This window comes from Haliotis rufescens, unplaced genomic scaffold, assembly GCF_023055435.1.
Source record: "Haliotis rufescens isolate VD_foot unplaced genomic scaffold, xgHalRufe1.0.p SCAF_76, whole genome shotgun sequence".
In the NCBI taxonomy this organism is placed as follows: domain Eukaryota; kingdom Metazoa; phylum Mollusca; class Gastropoda; order Lepetellida; family Haliotidae; genus Haliotis; species Haliotis rufescens.
In genome coordinates this window covers 1,096,367-1,120,556 of record NW_025964368.1, presented here as the reverse complement: position 1 = coordinate 1,120,556, position 24,190 = coordinate 1,096,367, and the positions used below count along the sequence as shown (strand labels likewise).

The 24,190-nt window shown below is 38.4% G+C and overlaps 1 protein-coding gene across 5 annotated transcripts in view; it reads left to right on the top strand.

The window, feature by feature from the left end:
* Positions 1 to 24,190, top strand: part of LOC124133114 (E3 ubiquitin-protein ligase PDZRN3-like) — a 313,211-nt gene that overhangs the window by 275,777 nt on the left and 13,244 nt on the right. For 4 of the 5 annotated variants that reach the window (XM_046497368.2, XM_046497371.2, XM_048388670.1 and 1 more), the window contains 4 exons: positions 7,538 to 7,573; positions 12,875 to 12,937; positions 14,668 to 14,766; positions 23,388 to 23,501. In XM_046497368.2, the coding sequence (XP_046353324.2) occupies positions 7,538 to 7,573; positions 12,875 to 12,937; positions 14,668 to 14,766; positions 23,388 to 23,501 (312 nt within the window). The remainder of the gene's footprint in view (positions 1 to 7,537; positions 7,574 to 12,874; positions 12,938 to 14,667; positions 14,767 to 23,387; positions 23,502 to 24,190) is intronic. The other variant, XM_046497369.2, reaches the window with a different exon arrangement.

Sequence of the window (24,190 nt, the reverse complement as noted above, 5' to 3'; positions counted from 1 at the left end):
TGAGAACGAAGGGGAGTATGGTTGACTGGTTTTATTGAAGTCGTGGGCTGCCATGCTCCGTTGGATGTAGATTTAAGGATAAATAGTAACCGGTCAGGCAGAAATATAAACAGAACGTCCATTATACAAATAAATAGACATTTGATTTGATTATTCTGACAGTTATTGCCCATTTTGAAAAATATAGAAAAGATAATTATGATCATGTTTGACATGACGCTATCCAGTAATACGACCAGGCCCTCTTTAATGTAAGATAATGTTACTGTTTGCCGTATTAGATAGATCATATTGTTGTGTGATTGTTATTACAAGGTATTAAACCTTAATGGGTACAGTATATCAAACAGTTACATTGTCACCTTGTGAGGCAACAGTTTCTGATTAATATTATCTTGTATATCACCAAATTTTACAAGTTTGTGCCTGCCTTACAATTGCGTTACCAGCTGACAGGTCCATTATTTCCTGGGTGCCGTTGTACAAAGCGATCTTAGCGCTAAGGTGGTCGTAACTCCCATACCTTAACATAGACTTACGACAGTCGTAGCGCTATGGTTGTTTTGTACAGCGGCACCCTGGGCTATTTCTCAGGTGTGTTTACAAAGAATAGGTACCCATTAACCCTGTTGCTTGATAACACTGGGTCACAGACCTAATTAGGGCTGAGAAAAAGATAAACTTAACCTTTATCAAATTGATTCGTTTCCCACCTTAAAGATCTTTTTATGGAGTCCATATATCGCCCTTTATAATGTGTCTCCCTTGTCAAGTTTCCATTCTCGCCGAGGTACAGGAAAGCGATCTTGGTGTTTTTGTTATTATCAGGCCTTTGATGTCGGAGAGGGTAGAATGTCCGTAGGGTTTTCTCTTCACTGGTGGTCTAGATTTGTTGGTGCTCCCCTTACTTAGAGTTAAGGAGGACATTTATTGCGGTGTTCACGATTTACATATTTTACCTATTCTTTGTTTCCATGATGCCTGTGCGGGTTTCGTAAGTTTCGTATTTCCTCGTAAATGTCGATGGGGAATGTTGGGTCAAAATTCACACAACTACCTGCGATATGTTGCTTTAACTGGATAGTTTTATTGTTTTTTGTCAAATTTAGACCGTTTCGGATGCTTTTATGTTCACATTGAATACATAAACTTTCTTTTAGTCCTGTTTTGTGTCAATTCTTCTCAATTTTCTCTCTGATCATGGTGGGAAAGAACTCAAGGCTGTATTGTAATTTTTATCAAACTTCATACATGGATGTATCCTTTTGAACTGGTATTTATTACCAAGAAAACATACTTCAACTGTTTGATTTGTTAATACCATTTGTCCGTGAAATCATGTTCTAGAACAATTTACGTGATGTATGATATTTGGGAATGATAAGTGTCTCCATCCATGGACACAGAAATTTAAAGTCACAAAAAAAAGGAAGAAAATTGTTAGCATAGCGATAATATTTATTACTGTTTGTTTATTTGGCTAATAGTATAGTGTTCCTCCTTGAGAAAAAGAGCTCCTCCTAGTAGGAGGGAAAACTCTTCATGAAACGTAAACAAATCTCACACTGGGGTTTCCTATAAAGGAATTAAAGTCATCGGAATGGTGTCGGTTTTCCAGCAATACATGATATTCGGTGTATGAAGGAGATAGGTGGACAGTGTGTTTTGAAATTTCATCCGCTTATGAAATACTGATGGTGTGATCCCCTGCTTCATCTCCAGGGGATGCTTTGGCCAACATGCATTTAATGGGGGTATATTTATGCCTCGTTTCACAATCTAATCCCAGTGTATGAACCTTTCACAACCGGACAGACTCTCATTCTGAAAACACTAACCAACCATAAAGCCTGAAGATAATTTGATTTTGGAAGCATTTAGGCGCAAGACAAGAATTCATCAAGAGGAAGATTGACTTATCCCTGAACGTATCACGTTTCCTGACTCACTGGGGCTTCGTTTTTATGAATTGCATCAGAATAAATCCTTTAAAATTTGAGATTAAGTTGACAAAAGTATCAAATTCTACTTTAATTATGTATCATATGACATTGTAGGGATTTCTGATGTAAAGGTCCCCAAGCATACTGATAGGAATTTAATTTTGGCATGAATTTGGGAATTAAATCCATGCTTATGTTATTGTGTAGATGATTCATTTTGAACTCAGCGTGAGCAGCTATTGCTGGTCCTGTGATAGATATCTACACAAAACACATGTTGTTATGAAGAACCTGTGGCTTAATACTGATAATATCTAAGACTGCCTCTAATTTGACGATTTTGGAGCATAAGCTTCCTCATTTTAAACCATTTGTGTCAGATTCAGAGACTAAGCAACTTAAATTGCTGTCTTGTGTTTGTGAGAGAACATGCATCTGTTCTAATTGGTTTTGCTTACAATGTATTGAAATCTTCAATCAGTTGTAGGGTCGCCCTCTCCTTTCTTCCATGCTACTTTCCCAACCACTACTTCTTATCATAGATAGGCAGCTTATTTTTCGACACACGTAAGAAGAGACCTTTTCATAATTTTGTAGCTATTTTTGAATATTGTAAACTTCATTCATTGTATCATGCTATGAATATGTGCTATGAAAATTGTGTTGTTTTTTTTAAAAAAGATTGCTCTCAATTATTTTTTCATTCAGCCAATTCTATTTCTAATGCTCTTTTCAAATGTAATAATATTGTTATTTGCAGGATGGATGATTATGAAATATTGAATGAGTTAAACTTGAAAAAATAGCTTTAAAAAATGGAATATGAAACAGATATTGCTAAAAGGAATTGAGCCATTTCACGTGGAAAGCCTGGGCTGTGCCATACTGCTTGCGTACAACAGATAATATCTCTGGTCAATTTAGGTTACAGCTGGTTTGGGTTAGGTAATAGTGGAGAAATGAGAAATAAATGAGGAGAAATGTGATCTCACTTAAGATAATTGTAATAATGCCATGGCTGCGAGTACATGCATGCAAAATCAATGCCGAATAACTAACATGCATGCTGATTGCATAAGAATGCTCAAAATGGCTGCCTGCTGCAATGTGTCGGTGATTTTCCGGAATGGTTTGTGTATTTTCAGGAGTATCATTCGCTTATCTTTCTGTTATGACTGTTATCATGGCACTGTTATTGCCTCATCACACAATCATCAGTAAGATTATTTATTTTTGTTGATATTCTGAAAATTTCCCCTGTTAAAATCATTCATAGCAACCTTTTTTTCAATTTTGGCATTTGGAAATACCCACGGTAAATTTCAAAGTATTTGTAAAAATGTGTGGAATCCTTTTTACCGATGTGAGGATATCTCTAATACCCCAGCAGGATTGCTCTAACACTCCTTCACATTTCATCAGAGTTATCTCCCTTCATCACAGCTTTTAGCACTCAAATATTTGCTCATCATGGAACAAAAATGTCTATGTGTTGCTTGTAGTCTCTATCTTCTTGTTAAAAGCTCTCAGCACACGCTTTGGTTAATGGTGGTCGAAGATAATTTCCCGAGATTTTAGACAAGAATGTTGCGAGCAAAGAGTAGGCTCACATTAGTATATATTGGTAATCATTGATGCTTGGATTCCCTTCGGACAAGCCTCCCATCATAAGTACCCCAGCAGTAGGCGTTATGTGAATTTATCACCGGGATGCGATGGGAACGATATCACGCCAGTGCTATACCTATGTTATGGCTATGCACCCAGGGTCATGGGATCAGACCGAGAGAGAAGATATGAAAAAGAATTGACAAGATAGTTGTTGACACAACTGCTTCCATCCATTACCATCGTCCCTGATTAGAAAACCAACTGGCTTTAAAACTTGATGCCACTTCAGGTGCAGGAAACTTGAGGTTCTGTATAGGTTCAATATGGAACTCTTGCAAAGTCGGACTAAACTACAGAAAAAATACCTTCATGAGTCATAAAAGAATTATTTTGAAATGTTTTAATAATTGCCATACTTTCTGTTGAATTCTTCAGATGAAAAAATCCATCTGCTTATAATTTTTTTAAAATAAATAAATTTAATTTTGTTAAAAATGTTAATGGGGCAGCTTCGTTGTTGAAACATTTGCTTATCACTCAGGTTTAATTTCCCATATGATGTCAATCACTGGGTTGTCTGGTCCAGACTCAATTATTTACAGACCGCTGTCATATAGCTGGAATATTGCTGAGTGCGGCATTAAACAACAAGCAATGACAACAAATCACTGAAGCCCATTTTTGCTGAAATATTGCTTGAATACTGCTAAAAGTGTAAAATCTTACTCACCCACTCACTCACTCACTCAAAATGCAAGTAAACCAAGACAATGATATCCATGGCGGCCAATGTGACGGACATGTTGTAATAACTGCCACTAGATCTTGTCCACCTACCAATAACACAGATTATATGACAATGTAGAGCAGGCTTGCCGACATTACTAGCGTGAACCTCTAACCCAAGTGTATTAGGGCAATAAGCTCTATTATCCCAGAGTAGATCAGCACAATCACATTTATTTCTTAGATTCGATGTAGGGCCAGATTGATGTGGTCTGCCATTGTACACAGATTGATCAGGGTCTGTGCGGACTCGGAGGCTCCGGCTGGACTTTTAGACCGACAGGCAGGCGTGATTTATGAGCACGACTATTTATCCAGTTGCAGAAGCTCAATTAAATTCCAATCAGCCTGTACGAGATCTTTTGGAATGCACATCCCATTCTCACATAGATATGGATTGAGACGAGGCAAGGGAAAACACCCACCTAATAGCTTATAGGCTTTAATCAACTGTGTTGCATTTAGTCGCAATGGCCGAGGAGATGTATTTACATCCACAACAAAGAAATTCTTTAGAAAATGAAGTCCTGTTTGTTCAGGGTTGAATCAGACGTAAATGAGGATGTCTTCGACTTGATTTGTAAAATCGTATTCATGTGGCTCGAGATTGATAAGATTATCCCCTAATTTCACTTTTTTCGGGAATCGTAAGGTTGTTCAGATTCGGGTGAAATGTCAATGAGAGGTTTCAACAAATAGGAAAAACGATGGATGAAGCGATTCCCTGTTTGCTATTTATTTCTTCGTATGATTAAAAAAATATTTAATAAGTGCCTTAAAATAACTTCATTACAAATGAATATTTGCAGCAATGGGGTTGCTTTCATCAAAGTGGAAATAGGAAGTTCTTTGGTCGGGGTGCCCTTGGCATCGCTTGCCCAAATATTTACAAAGTCACATTGCAGTTTCTATCACAATTTGTATCAATAATGATCATCGATACTTTCACAATAGGCTGCAAATATTGCGGAGTGGGGAAACTAATGGCTGCCCCGTTGTAGCCATTCTGGTTGTGTCGGTGTAAGATAATGATCGGCTTATCTTGATGCTGAGTGAGGGACACTTTGGTGGAGTGTTGTACAGAAAGTAGTACTCATTGATTGGTTAACGTTGAACCTCATGGGTGTCGATTATATGTTTCATTTATCTGTGCAAGGTCATCACAAGAGAGTTAGAAGTAGTGGACGTGTCAGTTGGTTTGCTGTTGTTTTTAGAGATATTCAGTAACGTGAATTAATGTTATGTCTTTTTCTCTGGCCCAGTAGTTGAGGTGTTCACCTGTCCTGCTAAAGGACCCGTGAAGATCCGGGGTAGAATATGTCTTCAGCAACCCATGATTGCCGTGAAAGGCGACTATGCTTGTCGTAAAAGGTGACTAACGGAATCAGGTGGTCAGGCTCTCTGACTTGGTTGATGCATGTCATCGTATCCCAATTTCGTGGATTGATGCTCATAACATCAATCACTTGATTGTCTGGTCCAGACTCGATTATTTAGAGACTGCTGTCATATAGCTGGAATATTGCTGAGTGCGGCAGTAAACGACAAACAAACCAAACAAAACTGTCTTGCCAAAGATCAGGGTTTGTTTCCTCATTATGATAACTCTTATGAACCCTTTTTTGGTATCCCAGACCCAAAATCACTAAAATACTGCTAAAATCAGCATATGTTCCTAATCAATCCAATTATGGACCCAAAACGTCTTTCCTTCTCTCAAATTGCTAAATGGTTTCCCCTCCAACTGGTAAGTGTTGCATTATGATACGTGCTGTCTCCTGAATTATTTCAAAATTTGTTTCTCAATTCTGGTTGAACTGGAGTGTTTCTCAATTCTGGTTGAACTGGAGTGTTTCTCAATTCTGGTTGAGCTCACGTGTTGATGACTTGTCTGCTTACCTCATGAGGGCTGTCTTGTACAGCTCATACCTCATCACATCTTAAGATTCGTCTTTAGATTCCCTCATGATCATTCTTGTCGATCTGAATACCTCGGGTCTTTCCTAAAATGCCAAATAGATTCTAATTCTGAAGGTATCCTGGTTGTAGTAGATTATGATACAGTCAATCTTACAACCCTAAGTACACCACCAGCAGCGAATGAAAATTAATTGGAAATCACTAGCTGACAATTTGGACCAGGCTGAATTAGAACTCGGGGAATATTGTACTCCGTTTCCCACTACTTGGACTGCAATTTCCGCAGCTGCGGGTATTATCTGCGATTTTATTGTCACCCTGTTCACACCAGTTCTGGCAGCTGAAGCTTTGCAACTGTAAGCCCTCCCATAGGAAATCGGAGATTAATCTTGGCTCGAGATTTGTGAAATGGTGATGCCAGTCGGACAATCGACAGATATTAGCTGCATATATGACAAAAAAATAGTTTTGTGAGAAACTGATTTTTACATGCAAAATCCCCTCAGTAATGAAATACTACTTCCCTAAAACATTGAAAAATATTGCTATTCAGTGTCATTCAAGGCATGTCAAAAGTACTTTTGATTTCTAACAAAAAATTGTTTTCTTCAGCACAGCTATATTTTTAATCTATTGATTTTCTCAAACAATGTCAGAATGCAGAGGTAATCAAATGTGTTTTGCTTGGCCTGATCTTTTATTGTTTCAAAAAATGAAGAAAATATCAATAGAGATGTTTTTCTAATTTTCAAGATAAAAACAACTTTACACAAAGCAGAAAATGTAGAAGACCCATTTTGTCTCTGAAAATACATGTCCGTATCATAATTCTTGTTATTTTTGCAATTGATGTGTAAGTTTTTCTTATCAAACATAAGTGACAATGTTATCTCTGTGAGTCGTTGTTGTTTTCATAGAATGTAGTCAAATCATTGCCTATTGATTCTTCCGACAGTCTCCAAAACCATAAAGCGTTTGATGAGGTACGAGTTATGTAGCTTGGCTCTGGTAGAGGAAGAACGAATCTTGACTCTCGCTCAACTGGACTTAAAATTGCCCCATCAAGCAACGTTATGAGAAAATAATTTGGCTTCATTGCTAGGTGTCATATTTGTGTATAATGTATCTGTTTTGGGACGGTGCATGCACGTTTCTATGGCGCTGCACGTCTTCATCATTATCAGATAAGCATGCACAAAGCTTCTTCCTTTATAGCTATGACTTGATGTATATTTTGTGGCATTAGATATTCCCCAGAACTCAAACTTGGTTTACAGAATGATGCTAACCGCTGCCTCCAGACTATAGAGAAGGTCAGTGAAGAAAACCTGTTCTATATGGAAAACAACCCCTACAATATTTTGGAATAAGGGGCTTAATTTTGGACGAATTTCGTCTGGTCATAATCGTATGCAAGTTTATCTATATGTGTTTTGATACGGTCTTGGGCTTGTTTAACAACGGAATTTAGCACAATGATTGTCGTGAGTCTGTGGAAATGGGAAAGTTACGATAGTCGTAATGCTGATATGGTCCTTGTTGCATTTGGTGCAGCATTTTTGTCAAAATTTCTTAGCTGTCCAATTTTGTTCCAATAACACTAGACAGACTCACGGACTATGCAGACTGACTCACAGACTGTGCAGACAGACTCACAGACTATGCAGACAGACTCACGGACTATGCAGACAGACTCACGGACTATGCAGACAAGACTCACGGACTATGCAGACAGACTCACGGACTGTGCAGACTGACTCACAGACTATGCAGACAGACTCATGGACTATGCAGACTGACTCACAGACTATGCAGACAGAGTCACAGACTATGCAGACAGACTCACGGACTATGCAGACAGACTCACTCATAGTCAGTTGACAGCTGGTATTCATTGTCTCCCCATTTTACTGTTCTCTTCTGTGGCTAAATAGTTGCAGCAACTCTCTCCTGACATCAGGTTTATGACACTCCCAACACTATGACCACGTCCTAGATCAAGGACCTTAGCAAGGGCGGTGTCTGTCTACCTGTTTTTTTGTCGGAGATCTGACCGATAAGAGAGGTGCATCCTGGGAAGGTGTTACAACTTGCTTTGCTGATTTGTTAATCTGGCAGCACATTTCCCCGGCAGTCATAAAACTAGGCTGCGTTATCTTGAGTTGCTTTTTCTCGGAGATCCCATCTTCTAGAACTAACAGATAGCACTTCAAAGTAAAGTTCTGAAGAATTAACACCAGCACGAAGAGAGAAATAACCTCGCTTCCACTGAGCAGTCCTAGAAATATACTATTGCAAACATTTCTCATGATGCACAAACATGCATGCTTTTAGATGAAGAAACCGAACTGACGACTAGGTTAAGTTTACCAAACTAACTGTATTTTATGCCTTTCACAGAGCTTATTGACAGAACTTTATGCTATCTATCAAGTTACTTGTTTTTTCGGAAGCACTCACAACAGCCTCATACGTTTTAGTGCCCCCGATTGATCTTGCAAGAACTGATTTTTACACACTTAAATCGACAGAAGAAAACAGCAGCATGAATATTTATGTATCACCTTTGCATCTATACTACTCAAATTTTCATAGGGTTACTGAGCTGCCTATACTGTTACCAATTCCAAGGACAAGTAGTTGTATGTATTTGTTTTTATCTAACTTGAGAAGAAGCTTAGATTGTGTCAGATCCATGGAAATACTGTTCGTGTGACAACATATCTGGAAGTATTCCATCCATGCCAGACGCTCAGAATGTCCCTATCAAAATTTGAGTAGCTTGTAATGCAAATCTATGCCCTTGGGGTTCCGGGTCTTAACTGGCATGAAAGTGGTCTAGACTTTATCTGAGACTATAAGAAGTTATTCTACCATTACGTACTTAAGATAATGCAATGCAGTTTGAAACAGAAAACTTCCAGAAAAGATGTTTTTTTCCTCGTCTTGGGAACCATTCAGAAACTCGGAAACCTAGCTCTTGTGACAACTGTAATAAATACCTTCCTGTATCTGTGGCGATGTTTTTTGAACACTGCAGCAATTAAAGCTCTTTTAACTCTTCTATCCCCTCATCAACTAGCAGTAATGCTTTTGACATTAATTATTTATTCATTGCTGAGCAGTCCGACTTTGTTAGACACAAATGTGTGTAATTGCCAGTTTTTCTTTCGAATTATTCCCAGATCCAATCAAGGATGAAAAACTTCCTCTCACTGCTCTCCAGATAAATCTGTTGAAAGTGGAGTGAGTGTTTGGCTGTACTCTATGCAATAAGGAGTATGCATGTAGAAAAGACTGTCGAGGGACCTGCTTTCATTTTCAAACTTACCCATGGAAAGTCTCAAAGAATTGAGAAGAAATCAATTCGTTACGTGAAAAGTAGCCTGATTCATGAGATAAATCAGACATAGTTTGGGGAAAGGGTTTGTTTAATCTCATTTAAAAGTTGAAAAAGGTGTAAATTTCTTCCAGGGGAAAATGTCATGGTTATGCCAATTGGGTTGACTAGCTCGCCTGGCTGGGTTAAAGTGAAATATGGTCATCTGGAACAAATGTGCACTTAACATCATGCTCGTTTACAAGAATCTCGGTCGCTCCAAGTCACCTCATTATACCAAATTCAGCCTCCTTAAAAAGTTTCCGCACTAAGTTTTTTTAAATTGGACAAAAAAAATGTGTTCCTTGTAGTGTATGAACATATATACTTCTCAAAAGAATTTAAGGAACCACGACAGATTAACTAAAGTCATGAAAAAATTGGGTGTTTTTTAACTTCTTTTAAATTGTATATATATGTAAAGAAACCATATTGCATGGGAAAAAATAAATGAAAAATATGTTTGGATATTGATATGACCATGTTTGAAATTTTCCGTCAGCAGTGTGGCAAAAACATTAGTCATGTAAGGGATATATGGAAATCTCTGTTGATTTTCACCTGATATATCTCCAAAGTGGCAAATTCACCAAATTCTGACAACTGGATAACTGGAGTCATAACTCCATCATCAACAGCTTTTGGCCCGCCTCGCCTATATTTCAGTTTCTATCATCAGATATATCCAAGTCCGCCATATGTGCAAGGTTCTCTCTAACAAATACTCCCTTCTATATTGTGATATCTTCACCCGATACGCCATGCCTGGCCACCACTTGTTACATATATGTTGATGGTACAAATTTCCCAGACATCATGTATGTGGCGGAGAATATGAGGGAGTCGATCATTTAGTTATGGTCATTAAACTTTATAACATTTTTTTTTTCAATTGATCAATTTTGTTCCAGTCTATTTTGAAACATTATTTTTCTTCTCAAAATTTGAATACTAAATCGTCCGCCTCAAGTGACTTGTCACATCAATGACACAGTCCCAAATGTAGGTAGTTTGTACCCTGGCCCTATAGGGAGTTTTGTGGACTAATATCTCGTGTGAACATATTTTGCAGAAGAAAAAAACATAAAAAGGAGCCCAGAGACTGTATTCATTTCAGATTCGGCAGTAATCGAGACTTGCCAAACATAGACTTGCATGGGCTGTATTGGATATATTTGGTTCAGTGTCTTTATGATAGGTGTCCTCTACAAACGAAATTCTTGATTCTTGATTTGTAGGAAAGGGCAATGCATTACGTATTGTGGCATTTCATTTTTTTCCATACAAACTCATTTCGACAAATTTGCTTTATAAACTTACTTCTTAGGCCATTATTTAGTATACACGACCTTTGCGCTTTGTGTTTAAGAAGGGTGGATGTTCACGCTGAGTTCCACAGCAGGCCTCAGTTTCTTTGTATTGTGTCAGCCACCTCTTATCAACTTTTGATTTAAGCTAACACTTGAGATTGAAAACACACCTCATGTCCAGGGCAGATGGTTTAGGAGCCAGGATTTTAGATGTCTGTTTTTCACAGTTACAAGAAAGTTCCATTAAGATTGTTCAGAAACGACTTAATCTTTTTCCCCCACAAAGAACAACTCCTTGTTGTTATCAACCCCTGATGTGTGTATGTATGCCAGGGGGACAGGTACAGATCCTAGGCCAGAGATTGGCTTCTTGAAGCCTTGCTGAGGATGGTTGATGTAAGAAGGCACCCGAGGTCAAAAATTAATTCTAAATTCACAAGTTTAACCGTTATTGGTAATGATCTCAAAGTCCAAAATACCTTCATGGTCGTTGTAACTATTAGCCTTTACTATAGTTAATGGCACCATCTGTCAAAATTAGGAAGAAAATGAAATTGACTGTCCATTCAAATTATTTACATACCGTATTCGACGTAATAAGCGCCCACGGCAATATTTGCTAATATATTGGCTAGTGAACAATACCAATTAGCACCCCTTCCGATTGATCAATGTACACAACACTTATTATACGCACTCGTGTGTTATATGCACCCTTAATTATGGGCAATTAAATTCTGGAAAAATGTATCTCTCGTATATAAACATTTCAGGCTGTCAGCATAAACCACGAAATTTATCTTTCAATTCTGTTGGTTTTTTTTCACCAAAATAATATTCTAATAAGAGCCCCTTTTTTTGAGAGCGCCCTGGGAGCTTATTACGTCGAATATGGTATATCTAAGGCTTCGTTAAATAGACAATCGGTTTAGAAGTCCAAGTTATGATCAGTTATGCAAAATAATCAAGTCCTGGAATGTACTTCCTAAATCAAATCCTCCTATCCTTACCCAGCCAAGCTACATACACAACACATTCTATGGTTTTCTTTGCATAACGATAGATCAGTTTCCTATCATTATTGATGCATTTTATAGTGCAACATCCAACGGTTAAGTGACTGTAGAAGTTTCAGAATAAACTGCAGACATTGATGCATCTACCAAATAACAACTGACAGCAAAAATTATTTGTTGCGGAAGAAACGTCTACGCACGGACGAGTAAAATAAGTCCAATGATTTGATCAGACAAATCTCAAATTACACTATCAGTATCTGAGACATTCTAAATGATCTCAAGGCAAAGAAATATATGTGATTTGTGAGTAATACCGGTAAGGCGAGCCAAGTAAACTATATCTGACAAACCAACAATTGGATTTGTCCCATTTGAACTAATGCTGACAATTTTTCACGAGATGTATAATAGAGACCATTTCAATTGACACGTGTGTATCTCCTGGGCAATTACGCCACCGCAACAACCGGCAAGGTCAATTGTAACTGGTTGGAATCTATTGCAAAGGTCATTGTCTGTTTAGGGCAGGTCTGGGGAGATGGTCAGATGTTATGTTCATTGTATTTTGAAATTGGAATTGTAAGAAATGCTCGCCATTTTGTTTCTTGTATGTGCAGCAGACATAATTCTGAGAACAATGTTATTTTATCCCAGTTAAACTGACAGTTTGATAGACATGTGAATAAGAAATAAAGATCTTTTCTTCAATTATGTTTGTATGTGTTGTGTTTTTGTCGTACTTTTGTCGGAGCTACTGTTTACAAGAAACAGGATATTGCTGTAATGAGACTTCTATAAAAGCCTTACATTTACGTTCAGATGTGAGGGGAAGTTGTCCGTTTCTCAATGCAATATAATGTGATAGGTTTTTTTTGCCAAATCTTGATGTATCTTGTTTTGTTTCAGATCGATCCCAACAGCATAGCTGCCAAAGATGGCCGAATACGAGAGGGGGACCAAATCTTGCAGGTAGGAAATAGTCCCAAAGTTCCCATGTTCCTGAGGCTCCATTGGATTGATCCTGCATGCTCAGATTCATGACTGGGATTTGAATAAGATGTCTGCTCAGTCAGATTGTTTTCATGAGACAGTGTGTTCTTTGATTGTCTTGCAACCAAAAACCATCCATGTTAGCAGCCATTGTGCCAACCTCATCGCTATTGTATCCATTTCTTATGACAAGGATTAAACTGAGGGACGTATTTGTCAGATAAGATTTTGCTGAAGCACAAAACCCCATTCATTGGCATTTTTTACAGGAAATGTACGTAATTGACCAATCCTCATATTTGAGTGTGTTTTCTATTTAAACGTTGTCCAAATTGATAGATTGAATCTTCTGTGGTTGATGAACATGCTGTTTGAGTACGGCTGCAGAATTCAGCCCATCGAAGAAATGATGAAAATTCTAAAGGACACTGAGGTGTGAACTCATTATTGATTCTGTGCAACTGTTTCTGTGTTCATCTAACAAACGATCACCTTTACGCCTCTACTTACAAGAAAACCATAAATATTACCTCGGCAGGTTTGACCCTTTGTGCTTTTCCCTCATAAATAATGAAGCTAAAGTAACATTCAAAGCAAGGCTGCCACCAAAACCCTGTCAGAGGAAGTTTTTACCTATTTACTGATGTATTGGTGTCAATATCGCCCGTGACACTTCAAAGGGAAAATACAAAAATGGTATCAGGAAAAAAGCCCTGTTGTGTGATGGTCGTCATTATTATACATGGCACCTGTGATGGTTTAGCTGTTAACAACTGGTAGATGCAGAAAGGAAAATTGTAAAAGTGAGCCGTGTTTACAGGAAGTGACATGGTAATGAGATGAATATCTTGGATCTGTCATTCTTAAAGCTCATCAGTTAGACATGTCTGTGTCTAAATGAGCCTTGAAGGAGATTGCTTGTATCTTTTCCATCACAAAACGTAAGAGTAAACATTTAGAGGTTTACAAGGTTGTACATAGTGTGGTAACGCTGAATGTGGGCGATGTGTTGTAACCAGTTTAGTCCTAATTGTAGTAACACAGACAGACATTATCATGCACTCGGTGTGTATACATGGTGATGAAAGATGTTTCATGCAGGAAGGGGAAGAAAGGATGCAGGTTATGCCTCGAAGGCCGCTGGGGATTAGATGGTCAAAATGGCGGCTCAGTATGGCTAGGGCTTGTATTGGTGACCTAGGAAGGACACCACAGCCACGACTGTAGGTCAAGCGTTGTCTTACCAGCCAGGGACTCCTTCAACAAAGTGATGTCAGTGCCAAGACTGTCATAAGTCTGTATGGGAGTTACGACATTCGTATCATTGTCATTATTTGGTTGAAAGGGTCCTGATTGGTCAGTGGTTTACCGTTCCAATTACCAGTGATGATCTGGGTTAGAACTGGTCTTCAGCAACCCATGCTTGTTGTAAAACGTGACTACCAAAATCAAGTGGTTAGACTCGTTGTCTTGGCGATGCTTGTCATCAAATCCCAATTGTGTATATCGATGCTCATGATGTCAATCACTGGATTGACTGGTCCAGAGTTCATTATTTACTGACAGCCATCATATAGGTGGAATATTGCTGAGTGCAGCATTTAAGCAACAAACAAAACTGTAGTATTGCTCGCTACATTGTACAGCCTCCTGTTCGGCATGCTCGTTTTTTCTTACCGTGGGTTGAGATTATCATTTTTCTATTCCAGATCAATGGAGTTGATGTTCACAATCGTGACCAAGCCATTAAACTTTTCTCTGACCAAGGAGCTGACATTACCCTGCTCGTTGCTCGGCCTCAGTTACAGGTAGGTCTCAACACTCACTCCACGCTCTCAACACTCACTCTACACTCTCAACCCTTGTCATTCACAGTGGCCCACCAGATAAGGTGTTGGTTCATTGTTCAAGGTTTGTTTCCCAACAATGGAACAATATGTGAAGTTCATTAGGTCTAACCCATGTTTGATGTTGCTGAAACTGCTGAAAGATCATACACCACATCCCACCTTTAATGAGTAGTGTTTTTACTGGTTTTCCTTTTTGGATTCCAGCGATGTGATGGAGAGACAGCAGAAATGTTTTCACACATTTTACCCATGTGGGAATCAAACCCAATTCCTTCAGCGTGATGAGCCAATGCTTAGCCACGAGGCTAACACCTCTCCCCTCCTTGCCTTGAATTTATGGACACAAATGCACATCTCGGATTATGTTATTTGCAGTCTTGGTCGTTTCCGGTGATGTGATGTACTTGCTCATGGCAGTCGTAGAATAGGCATCCAGTGCTGTGAAGGTTTTGTTCAAATAAACCAAGTCATCCATTTTGTCTCCTGATTCCTCCGGACCGCCTCCGTGGTCTAATGGTAGAGCGTCCGCCCAGAGAGCGGAAGGTCCGGGGTTCGATCCGAGGCCGCGTCATACCAAAAGACGTTAAAAGATGGTACTTGTTGTTACCCTGTCTGGCGCTCGGTATTAAGGGGCTAAAACAAGGACTGGTCGACTCGGAGTCAGTATACTGTGTCTGAGTGGGGTATTCATGTTAAACTGTGACATGGTATCTCAGTGTGCTAGCACTATAAATCAGCATCAGTCCGGACTAGTACAAGCAGCCACACACACACACGTACACGTGCATGGACGTCGCTATATAAGTGCAATAATCTTGGACGCGACGTTAAACCCCATTTCACCTCACCACCACCTGATTCCTCCCTTCCTGGGACATTTTAAACATCATTGAGTTGTGGTATTTTCTGTAAATGATATCTTAATAAGATTAGAATCCCTTTGGGGTTTTCAGCTCTTGATTCTAAGAAATAATTAGATTTCATGAATTTTTTCAATCTTTCTTAAATTGATAATTCATGTTTTATATGCCAGATGAGCAATGTATGATATTTCAGGAGATCCCAGTTACGATCATTTACACTTAGTGGAGTCTTTTGGCAGAGAAAAAATACTTTCTATAAATCAAAATACTTTATTAGAGCATGCTTTCAAAACGCCATTATCATTGACATCAGATCATAACAGCCTTCACGTTCACAGTTGGAGATAGGAAATTTAAACCACAAACTTCAAATCCGAAAAAATGATTTGTTAGTTGTATGGAATATTTCAAAACAGAAATTTGTCATGAGTTAACAATCTGTTTGTACAAAGTAATGTAATCCAGGTTTTTACTCTTGAATCTTGAAAGTCCAAACCTAAAAATAATCCATCGTTGTTCTTGTTATTGAACTTGGCTGAAAGAAGACTTCCTGAAAAACATTGATGATAAACAACATAAAGCCTTTGATGTGATACTTGACTTCCTCCAGTCCCTTGTCTTCCTGCTGGGTGAAAAGCAAGGGATCTAGAATTCAAACCATCCATAGTGGGGAGAATAGGAAACTGAGACTCCCTGTACCTTATGTCATGCAGAGAAATTCAGATGTATACCATCAAAAACTTTTTATATCTGGTTAGAATAATAGGGTTGTCCTCTTGTCTATGTAGGTCTAACAGTTCTGTCCGATGAAGCAGGATCTAAGTAGTTGCAACAGACACGGCATTAACCACTGATATGCTAAACTTGAAATGACAAAAAAATCTTTAATACCTAAAAAGCTCCTAAGTGTGGCATCTTGTTTGAAAGAGCCAACAAAATGGTTTTCATTGAAGTAATTGAATATGAAATTCCTTTGATAAAATCCTGCTGTTAGAAATTATGAAACTAGATTTTGAGGGTTAATGCCCCTCCCTTATCAGTGACCTGAGGCTAGTTCTCCACATAAACATTCTCTCCGACCCAGGATAGGTATTGTAGATCTCTAGCATATGTGCTCAGTGCCTGATAGCCCAGAAAAAAACATGTCCACATTGTGTGTAAACCCCAGGAGTCAGGCCATCCAGCAGCAGGGAGGGAGATCTGTTTGTTGCTTCTAGATCAAGCAGCAGGTTGAAGCCATTTGGTCAGATTCGTGTTGTGTTTGATTGTGGGCTGATATACTTTTTTATGCCATTTGTGACATTTTTGGAAGGGTTAGATTTCTTGTTTTAATGGTAGACAGGTGTGTATTGTGTGAAATGATGCAGATCTGATTGCTGTTTCTATCAGCCTCGGATTTCTTGATAACATTCACATTGCACCATAACCTGGCTAATGACATCCAACAACAATGCCTTGCTGTCAGAAAACTCCTCAAACAATATGTTGAGATTGATGGAAAAATTGTTGTGTAAGCACGAAAACATCGACTCATGTTTCCGAATTCAGAAGAACGTTTTGCATTTAACAAGATGATTGGCAAAGATGATATTGATGAAAATAGACATTAAAGGTGAAGCCAATTAATTCTCTGTATCCTTCAGGTTCAAAGTGAAAAGGACTGGGTTGTGATATAACTTCATTGTCAATACAATGCCATTATAATCACAGAGTGATATGGGTTAAATGCCACTTTGAACAGTATTCATCTAGATCACAGCATGTCACTTAACGTGGGATGAAAACCCAAAATGACATGGGTGTCTATAAACCAAGGGTCATAATCTTGGTGAATCTGGTTTTCAAGTTGATTAGCAGATCCTGGCATGATCATCTCAAAGCATCTTGTCATTAGTCCATAACCAGCATGGCTTTGGAATTGCCTCTCTGAAGGGATGGGCCAAGGCAAGGTGCAGCGTTCTTTCCAATTTTGTTTTTATAGCGTGCACATATCTTACTCTTTGGAGCAACATGGAAAAAAGTTGTATTCACTTAATGACTTTGCAAACTTCAAAAGATTTCCTACCTGAATAGAGCCTGGAACAATCTCACATTAAGAATACAAGATATTTGTCTGCTATCTGTTCAGTGATAACAAGGATATTTAATGTTTACTCCTTATCTTACATTTCCAGAGTGTAGCCCAATAGTCGAGATTTATTCAGAATAACATCACATAAACATATTTCTTATCTGGGCAGAAAACTAAGACAAAGTGTTTTTGAAAACAGCACTGATTGAAGCTGTGTGATAAGAAGTATTGCCTTACAACTGTCAACAGTTAAACAAAAGTTTTATGTTTAAAAAGGTACTCTGATTTTATGGATGATTTACTATAACAACTGATAGGAGTAATCATGACCAAGTAACAGGAATTAAAGTTTTACCAGGACTTGAACATTGAAAAGTGTATTTCATTAAGTTCCACCCAATTCTGAACAACAAATATTTAACCATTATGTCTACCCGTCTAAACATCTACCCTGCTATAAAAAGATATATCATCAACCAACCTTTTCTTACTGGTACCCATCCTATGGATGCAAACATCATTTTTCTTACATCTAAATCTGGTTTTCTTTATGAATCAGTGATTTTGTTTTTGTGATTAAGGTCTGACTAGTATCCTCATCGGATTTGGAAGTCAATACATTTTCAGTAATTACTCTATATTTTTTTTAGTGCAAATTATTGGATAGTGACAGAGTATTCTCAGTAGCCTGACTGGTGGTAATTTTACTGCAGGTCATGACAATCCCAGCTAAAAATATCACAGATAAGATCCCTCTCCAGGGAAATTGCTTATCTTGTTAATCTTCAACGAACTTTTGACTTGACCATCTTGCGTAAAAAATGAAATAATTGTTGCTTGAAGTCATAACACTCCCAGGGAGCATGGTGCCTCATTCTTGCCTGGTTCACAAAAAGCAATAAGCTCATTTTCTCCATGACATAACTACTTATAGCGTAACAAATATCAGGTCTATTACATCGGCAGTGGGTCTAACTGGAGGGTGGCTTCAGGCAATACATAGTTAATTTTTCAATAAGGCTTATTTAAAGCATCACGGGAGTTCCATACCAAGAGAGAATGCCTCAAGAGTCTGGTTGAAGAGATACCACACTTCGCCATGCCTGGTAGCCATCATGTACGCCGCCATGGCATTATTACGCTTAATTCTTTAATATGCTGTATCAAAGCACTGCAGTTCTTACAGCTATCATGATAGTGAGGCGACATCTTCAACCCGAGGTCATCAGAACCTGCAACTGGTGAGACTTCAACCCTGACACCTATGTTACGTCTGCCATCCTTTTGCGTCTGCTCAGCCACGTTTTCACGTCTGCTTTCATACACTTTTGGACGTCTGCTGCGAAAGAGTGCAGCAGAAATTAGGGGTAATTGGTTGTTGCCTGCTTGAATGGATTTTAAAGTGAACTTAGCTAGTCGGAAGAAGACCCAAAGGTTTCTGGAAGGCCAAGGGTTAATGAACAAGTTAGACACTAAATGAACAGATTTATGCCAGGACCGGACAGGATAATAGATGTTTTAAAGAGACCCATAGGAATACATCTTATTAGTATGTCTTGGTTACTCCTAATGAGAAAGTCTGTTTCTCGGTTTTCCCATCAAGCAGTTACTAAGTTTAATGAACACAAAGACCTCAAGAGACGAGGGAGATTGATGGCGTATATCAGTAGGTTCCCGTTCCTAACACACAGTCTGGCAAGAGAAATTATGTCTTAGAAAAGATTAAAACTGTAAAAGCGGAAATGATTTGTCTGTGAACCAAAGGGATTTCGGTCCAGAGATCTATTCTCAAAAGGGTTTTTGCTCTTAAAAAACACATTTGTCTTTGCTCAGAAATTCAACTTAGAAAGTGATCTCTTGACTTCTAAAAGAAATCTGAGATTATTCTTTTATCTCTGCCAAACCAGGTACCCTCAAATCAAAATATTGATGAAATGGAACTCTTTCACAAACAGAGATTTGCTAGACTGTATCTTTGAACCACCTGTCTTTCCAATACGGTACAATGTATCAGTTTGTTTACTTTTGGTATCATTGATGTAAACAAGAGCTTTTGGTGGCACCAGCATCGTTATACCATTGTTAAGCTGAGCTATTTCCTATATCCAAGCTCCGGGACATAACAGGTGCTTGTTGGCTAGGAACATGATACAGAGAGTGGACGTGTTGTGGTACTGGACTCCAGTGTAACAGATGCGTATAATCTAGTCTTTGATGTTGAGTAACTGCTTTTGTATCCAAGCCTTCTTCCAGGACTTGCCTGCCAAGTTTGAGCCAGAAGAATTTCTTTCCTGCTTCCTATCGTATGGAGACTCACCGCCACTTAACATGTTTGTTTCGGCTTATTTATTGTCGATTGTAGGAATTGGCACCAGACTTATGTTTTTGATTCCTGGCAACTCTTTGAAGTTTGGAAATGATTAGTCAAGAACTCTTGATACCTACTAGAGGGAATGGCTGTTATTCTGGCATAAAGGGAAATTGTACGCTCGCATCTGTAGACGTGCTACACTTTTATATTGTTTAGAATTACACAAAAATATCAAATAGCATATTTGACGCCTTTGATCTTGTGGCAATGTGAATATGCTTAAAAGGGGAAGGTTCTAATTAAGAAAGGGTTCAGTTTTCATAAAAGATCTAATATATAACTGAGGGATTAATATGAAATTTAAAGACCAACAAAGAATGGGATTGGCAAGCTGTCAAGATATCATTCTTTTTACATTGGTTTCTGCAAGACTTCAAACTGTTGTGGATTGCTTTATTGACAGAACATTTAATGGGGTATCGCTCAATTCTATATTTAGCCTGGTGACCTATTGGCCACACGCGGAAACCTTTCCCCCAATTTCATCATCTATGTATTTCCATCCGGGTAATCTTGGGAAAATATTATTTTTTTGTCAGCATCTATCCCATAACGCAGGTTTAAAACTACTAATCTTCCCTCTCCAGCTGCTGGGATGATCAGCAGAGGCCTTCTTCTGTTTTCATTGTAAATATAAGTAGTTGTGGATCTTCAGGACCAGCCCTATTACCAGCGTCTTTGGAAAGTACAAATGGGTAAAGGATGGCCAGTGCTAATAAATTACCTTTATAACTGCTGCTTACAAAAAACAATCAACTGCATTTGACAGCCTAATCTAGATTTGGTTGGGTTTCGATTGTGCTATATTTACAGCCCCAATTTCAGCCACGTTTAATGTTGATTGACTCTCATTAAGTAAGCATAATTCTTGCCGAGACCATGAAATGTGTGTATAAGAAGATTTCAGGAACAAATCCAAAACTGGGTAAAAAGTATTTTCAGATGACTGCATGCATTTACAGATCCTCCAAAGTTCACCTCCTATTCTGAAGATGCCAAGGAAGGGGGGTAACTCTGGTTATGGTCCCTATGTATAAACATGTTAAATGAAGCTTTAAACGACCAATGGACTTGATGGTATCATAATGTGCAAATGCTATTCACATAAGGTGTTTCACAGCTAATGAAGTGTTTAATTATCTCATGATGTTTGCATTACAACTACTAATATTTATACCATAACTCTTATGCATTGCATATGTTTCAAGAAAATTAATGTTCTTGTCACATGTTTTGATGTAAATAAAAGTTGCAATTGAGCGCGACATGAGTTTAAACCGATGTGGATTTGATTTTATCTTCAGACAAAATGACAGCTGAGCTTTGATGGCAAATTTGTGCTTGGTGGGGATAGACACTTCTTAAGGAGGCTCCGTTTTAACAGAAGCCTTAATAACTGAACAAAATGGAACATGTGGATATGTGCGTTAAAATACTGAAATAAACCACAAACCACAAACCACAAAATGTCTCAAGAAATATAGCATAAGGTTACCAATTTCAAATTTGACATATTTTGTTTTAGGAAAATATGCAATCTTTAAAAACTGCTGATATGAGAATGAATTAACTGATTCTCTGCCTATGGTTTTACACTGCTTTTACCAATAGTCTAACAATATTATGGTCAGAACACAGCACCAGAATTGGGCTTCACACATTGTACCAATGTGCAGAATCAAACTTGGGCCTTTGCATGACGAACGCACTCTTTAACCCACAAGGTTTCCACTCTGCACCAACTTGAATCAAGATCTTGAGACCAAGTTTTTCGGAAGTTCTTTGGTTCGTTTCATGTATTCATTAATAGACAACACATAATCCTCAAGGTGTAGTAAAACAAAATTGGTAAGTCTCACTGGCTCATTGTTAAAGACTCCAGGCTATACTCCACATTAAGCTGCCCTGGTACAGCGCTTACCACCAACAACTTGTCCATAATACCTGTATCCAGTAAACTTGTAGTTTATTTCCAGTGTAAGCTGTGGTTTTAATTACCACAAAGGTTGTTTACGTGCCAAGTACGGAGCTCATTGATCTGAGAAACAGTTGTTAAAAACATCATCAGTGGTTAAGGTTTACTTGTACTGCACACTATGATTCACTCACTTGTATCTTTGAACCATTTTCACTTCTGTAGGGAAATCTAGATGCAACTCGGTGGGTAAATATCCTCCTGCTCCAACATAAAAAAACGTCTCAGTAGTTTAACACAAGTCTTCATGCTGACAGGAATGCTATACCTACAACTACTTCTTATACATCAGGGGGCACGGGTGGCCAAGTCGTCTAAGGTGCTGCTATTCGCCGTGCAGAGTTGCGTCCCTTGGGCATGCCAGAAACCTATGATTGTGGGTTCGAATCCTGCTTCACCCTGATTATGTTTCTAGGTTTGTCAGCACCATACCTGTGCATGTGGTAAACGTCTGAGACCTGCATCACTTCGGGCTTTCCTCTCGACATGCCTCGATTTAACTGGAATAATGTTAAAAGTGGCGTTAAACCCAACTCACTCACTCACTCACATACATCCCTGCTGCCAGTCTCACAACTTATTTTGCTAACCTTGATGTGCTGTTTGTAAATATTAGATCTGAAATTAAATTATTGCAAAATAAAACTTTTATATATTTAAGATGAAAGATATTTAGTTTCATTTTTTTTTAAATCTGTGTTTCTCATCTTCTTCAAGTAGCACGGAGGAGTCTGATATCAAAAGCATTAGCCACACGGTTATAGATGTTGGATAAGAAGAGTGATTTATTTGGCTCAGTTTAATTACCACTGGATACAAGTTGTTATGATTCCACGCCGAATGTCTGATAGCTCTGTATGTGGAGGTAGCGAAGTACAAGTAATATCACTGTCCTGACTGAACCCTCTGTGGGCCGTGATTGAGGATGAGCATTTCACGATTCCAAATTTAGTCTCCCTGATGAATATCTGTTTTAGACACCTCGGCTGATAAGATTCCTGCTTTCCTCATTTACAGATGGCTTGACTGTTGATTTTGTTTGACCTAATCAGCCATCATAAATCAAGCATGTCATACATCCAATTGATATCTAGCTGGGAAAATATTGTTTGTATAAATGCATAGCGTCTTCTTAACATCTTGAATGTTTATTTTTATGTGTCGTATCTACTTTCATTTTAATAGAACAGATTAAGTTTATGTACACAGCTTTAAGGAAACGTTCACTTTTGACTGTCATTATACAGTTTTCTATCATTATGATGTAAAATATTTCTAAATGTTTTGTTTCTTTTTTAGTGTGATGATGGATTCATGGATGAACACAATATGGTGTTGGATGATCTTCACATGGATTTACTGGAAAAGCATCACCATGACAACATGGCTTACATGGCCCATATGCTGGCAAGGGTAGGTAACTCTTGCACATACCGTATTACTACTGTTCGATTGATATTTTGTGCAATTTGATACATTTGAATGTTTGTGAGGTGAAATGGAGTTTAACATTCAGATCAAGATTATTGCACTTACATAGTGTCAGTTTAATAGTTCCAGCCCACTGAAATACCATGCGACAGTTTAACAAGGATACCCCCTCCGAGCGAACATGTCCATATTTTGTTCCCTGAATGCCAAGCACCAGGCAGGGTAACAAGAAGTACCATCTTTTAACGTTTTTTTCGTATGATGCCGCCACAGATCAAACCACTGCTCTCCGGGCAGACGCTCTATCTGCTAGACCACAAAGGCAGTCCATCTGAAAGGGCTTGAGGGGCAGTGGGATAGTCTAGTGGTTAAGGCGTTCATTCATTACACCAAAGGCACGGGTTCAGTTCTCCACATGGGTACAATGTGTAAAGCCCATTTCTGCTGTGATATTGCTTGAATATTGATAAAAGTGCCGTAAAACTGTACTCACTGAAAGGGCTTGAAATTTCAAGCAATTTATTTCAGCAATTGCCTTGGTATGCATCTCCAACACCTTCTGCATGGAGTCATGAAAGAAACCCATTCGGTTTCTTTAACTCTTCTAGCCTTCTAACTTCTAAACATGCAAATTATATTTGAGTATTACTCTGAGAAAATGATAAGTTGCA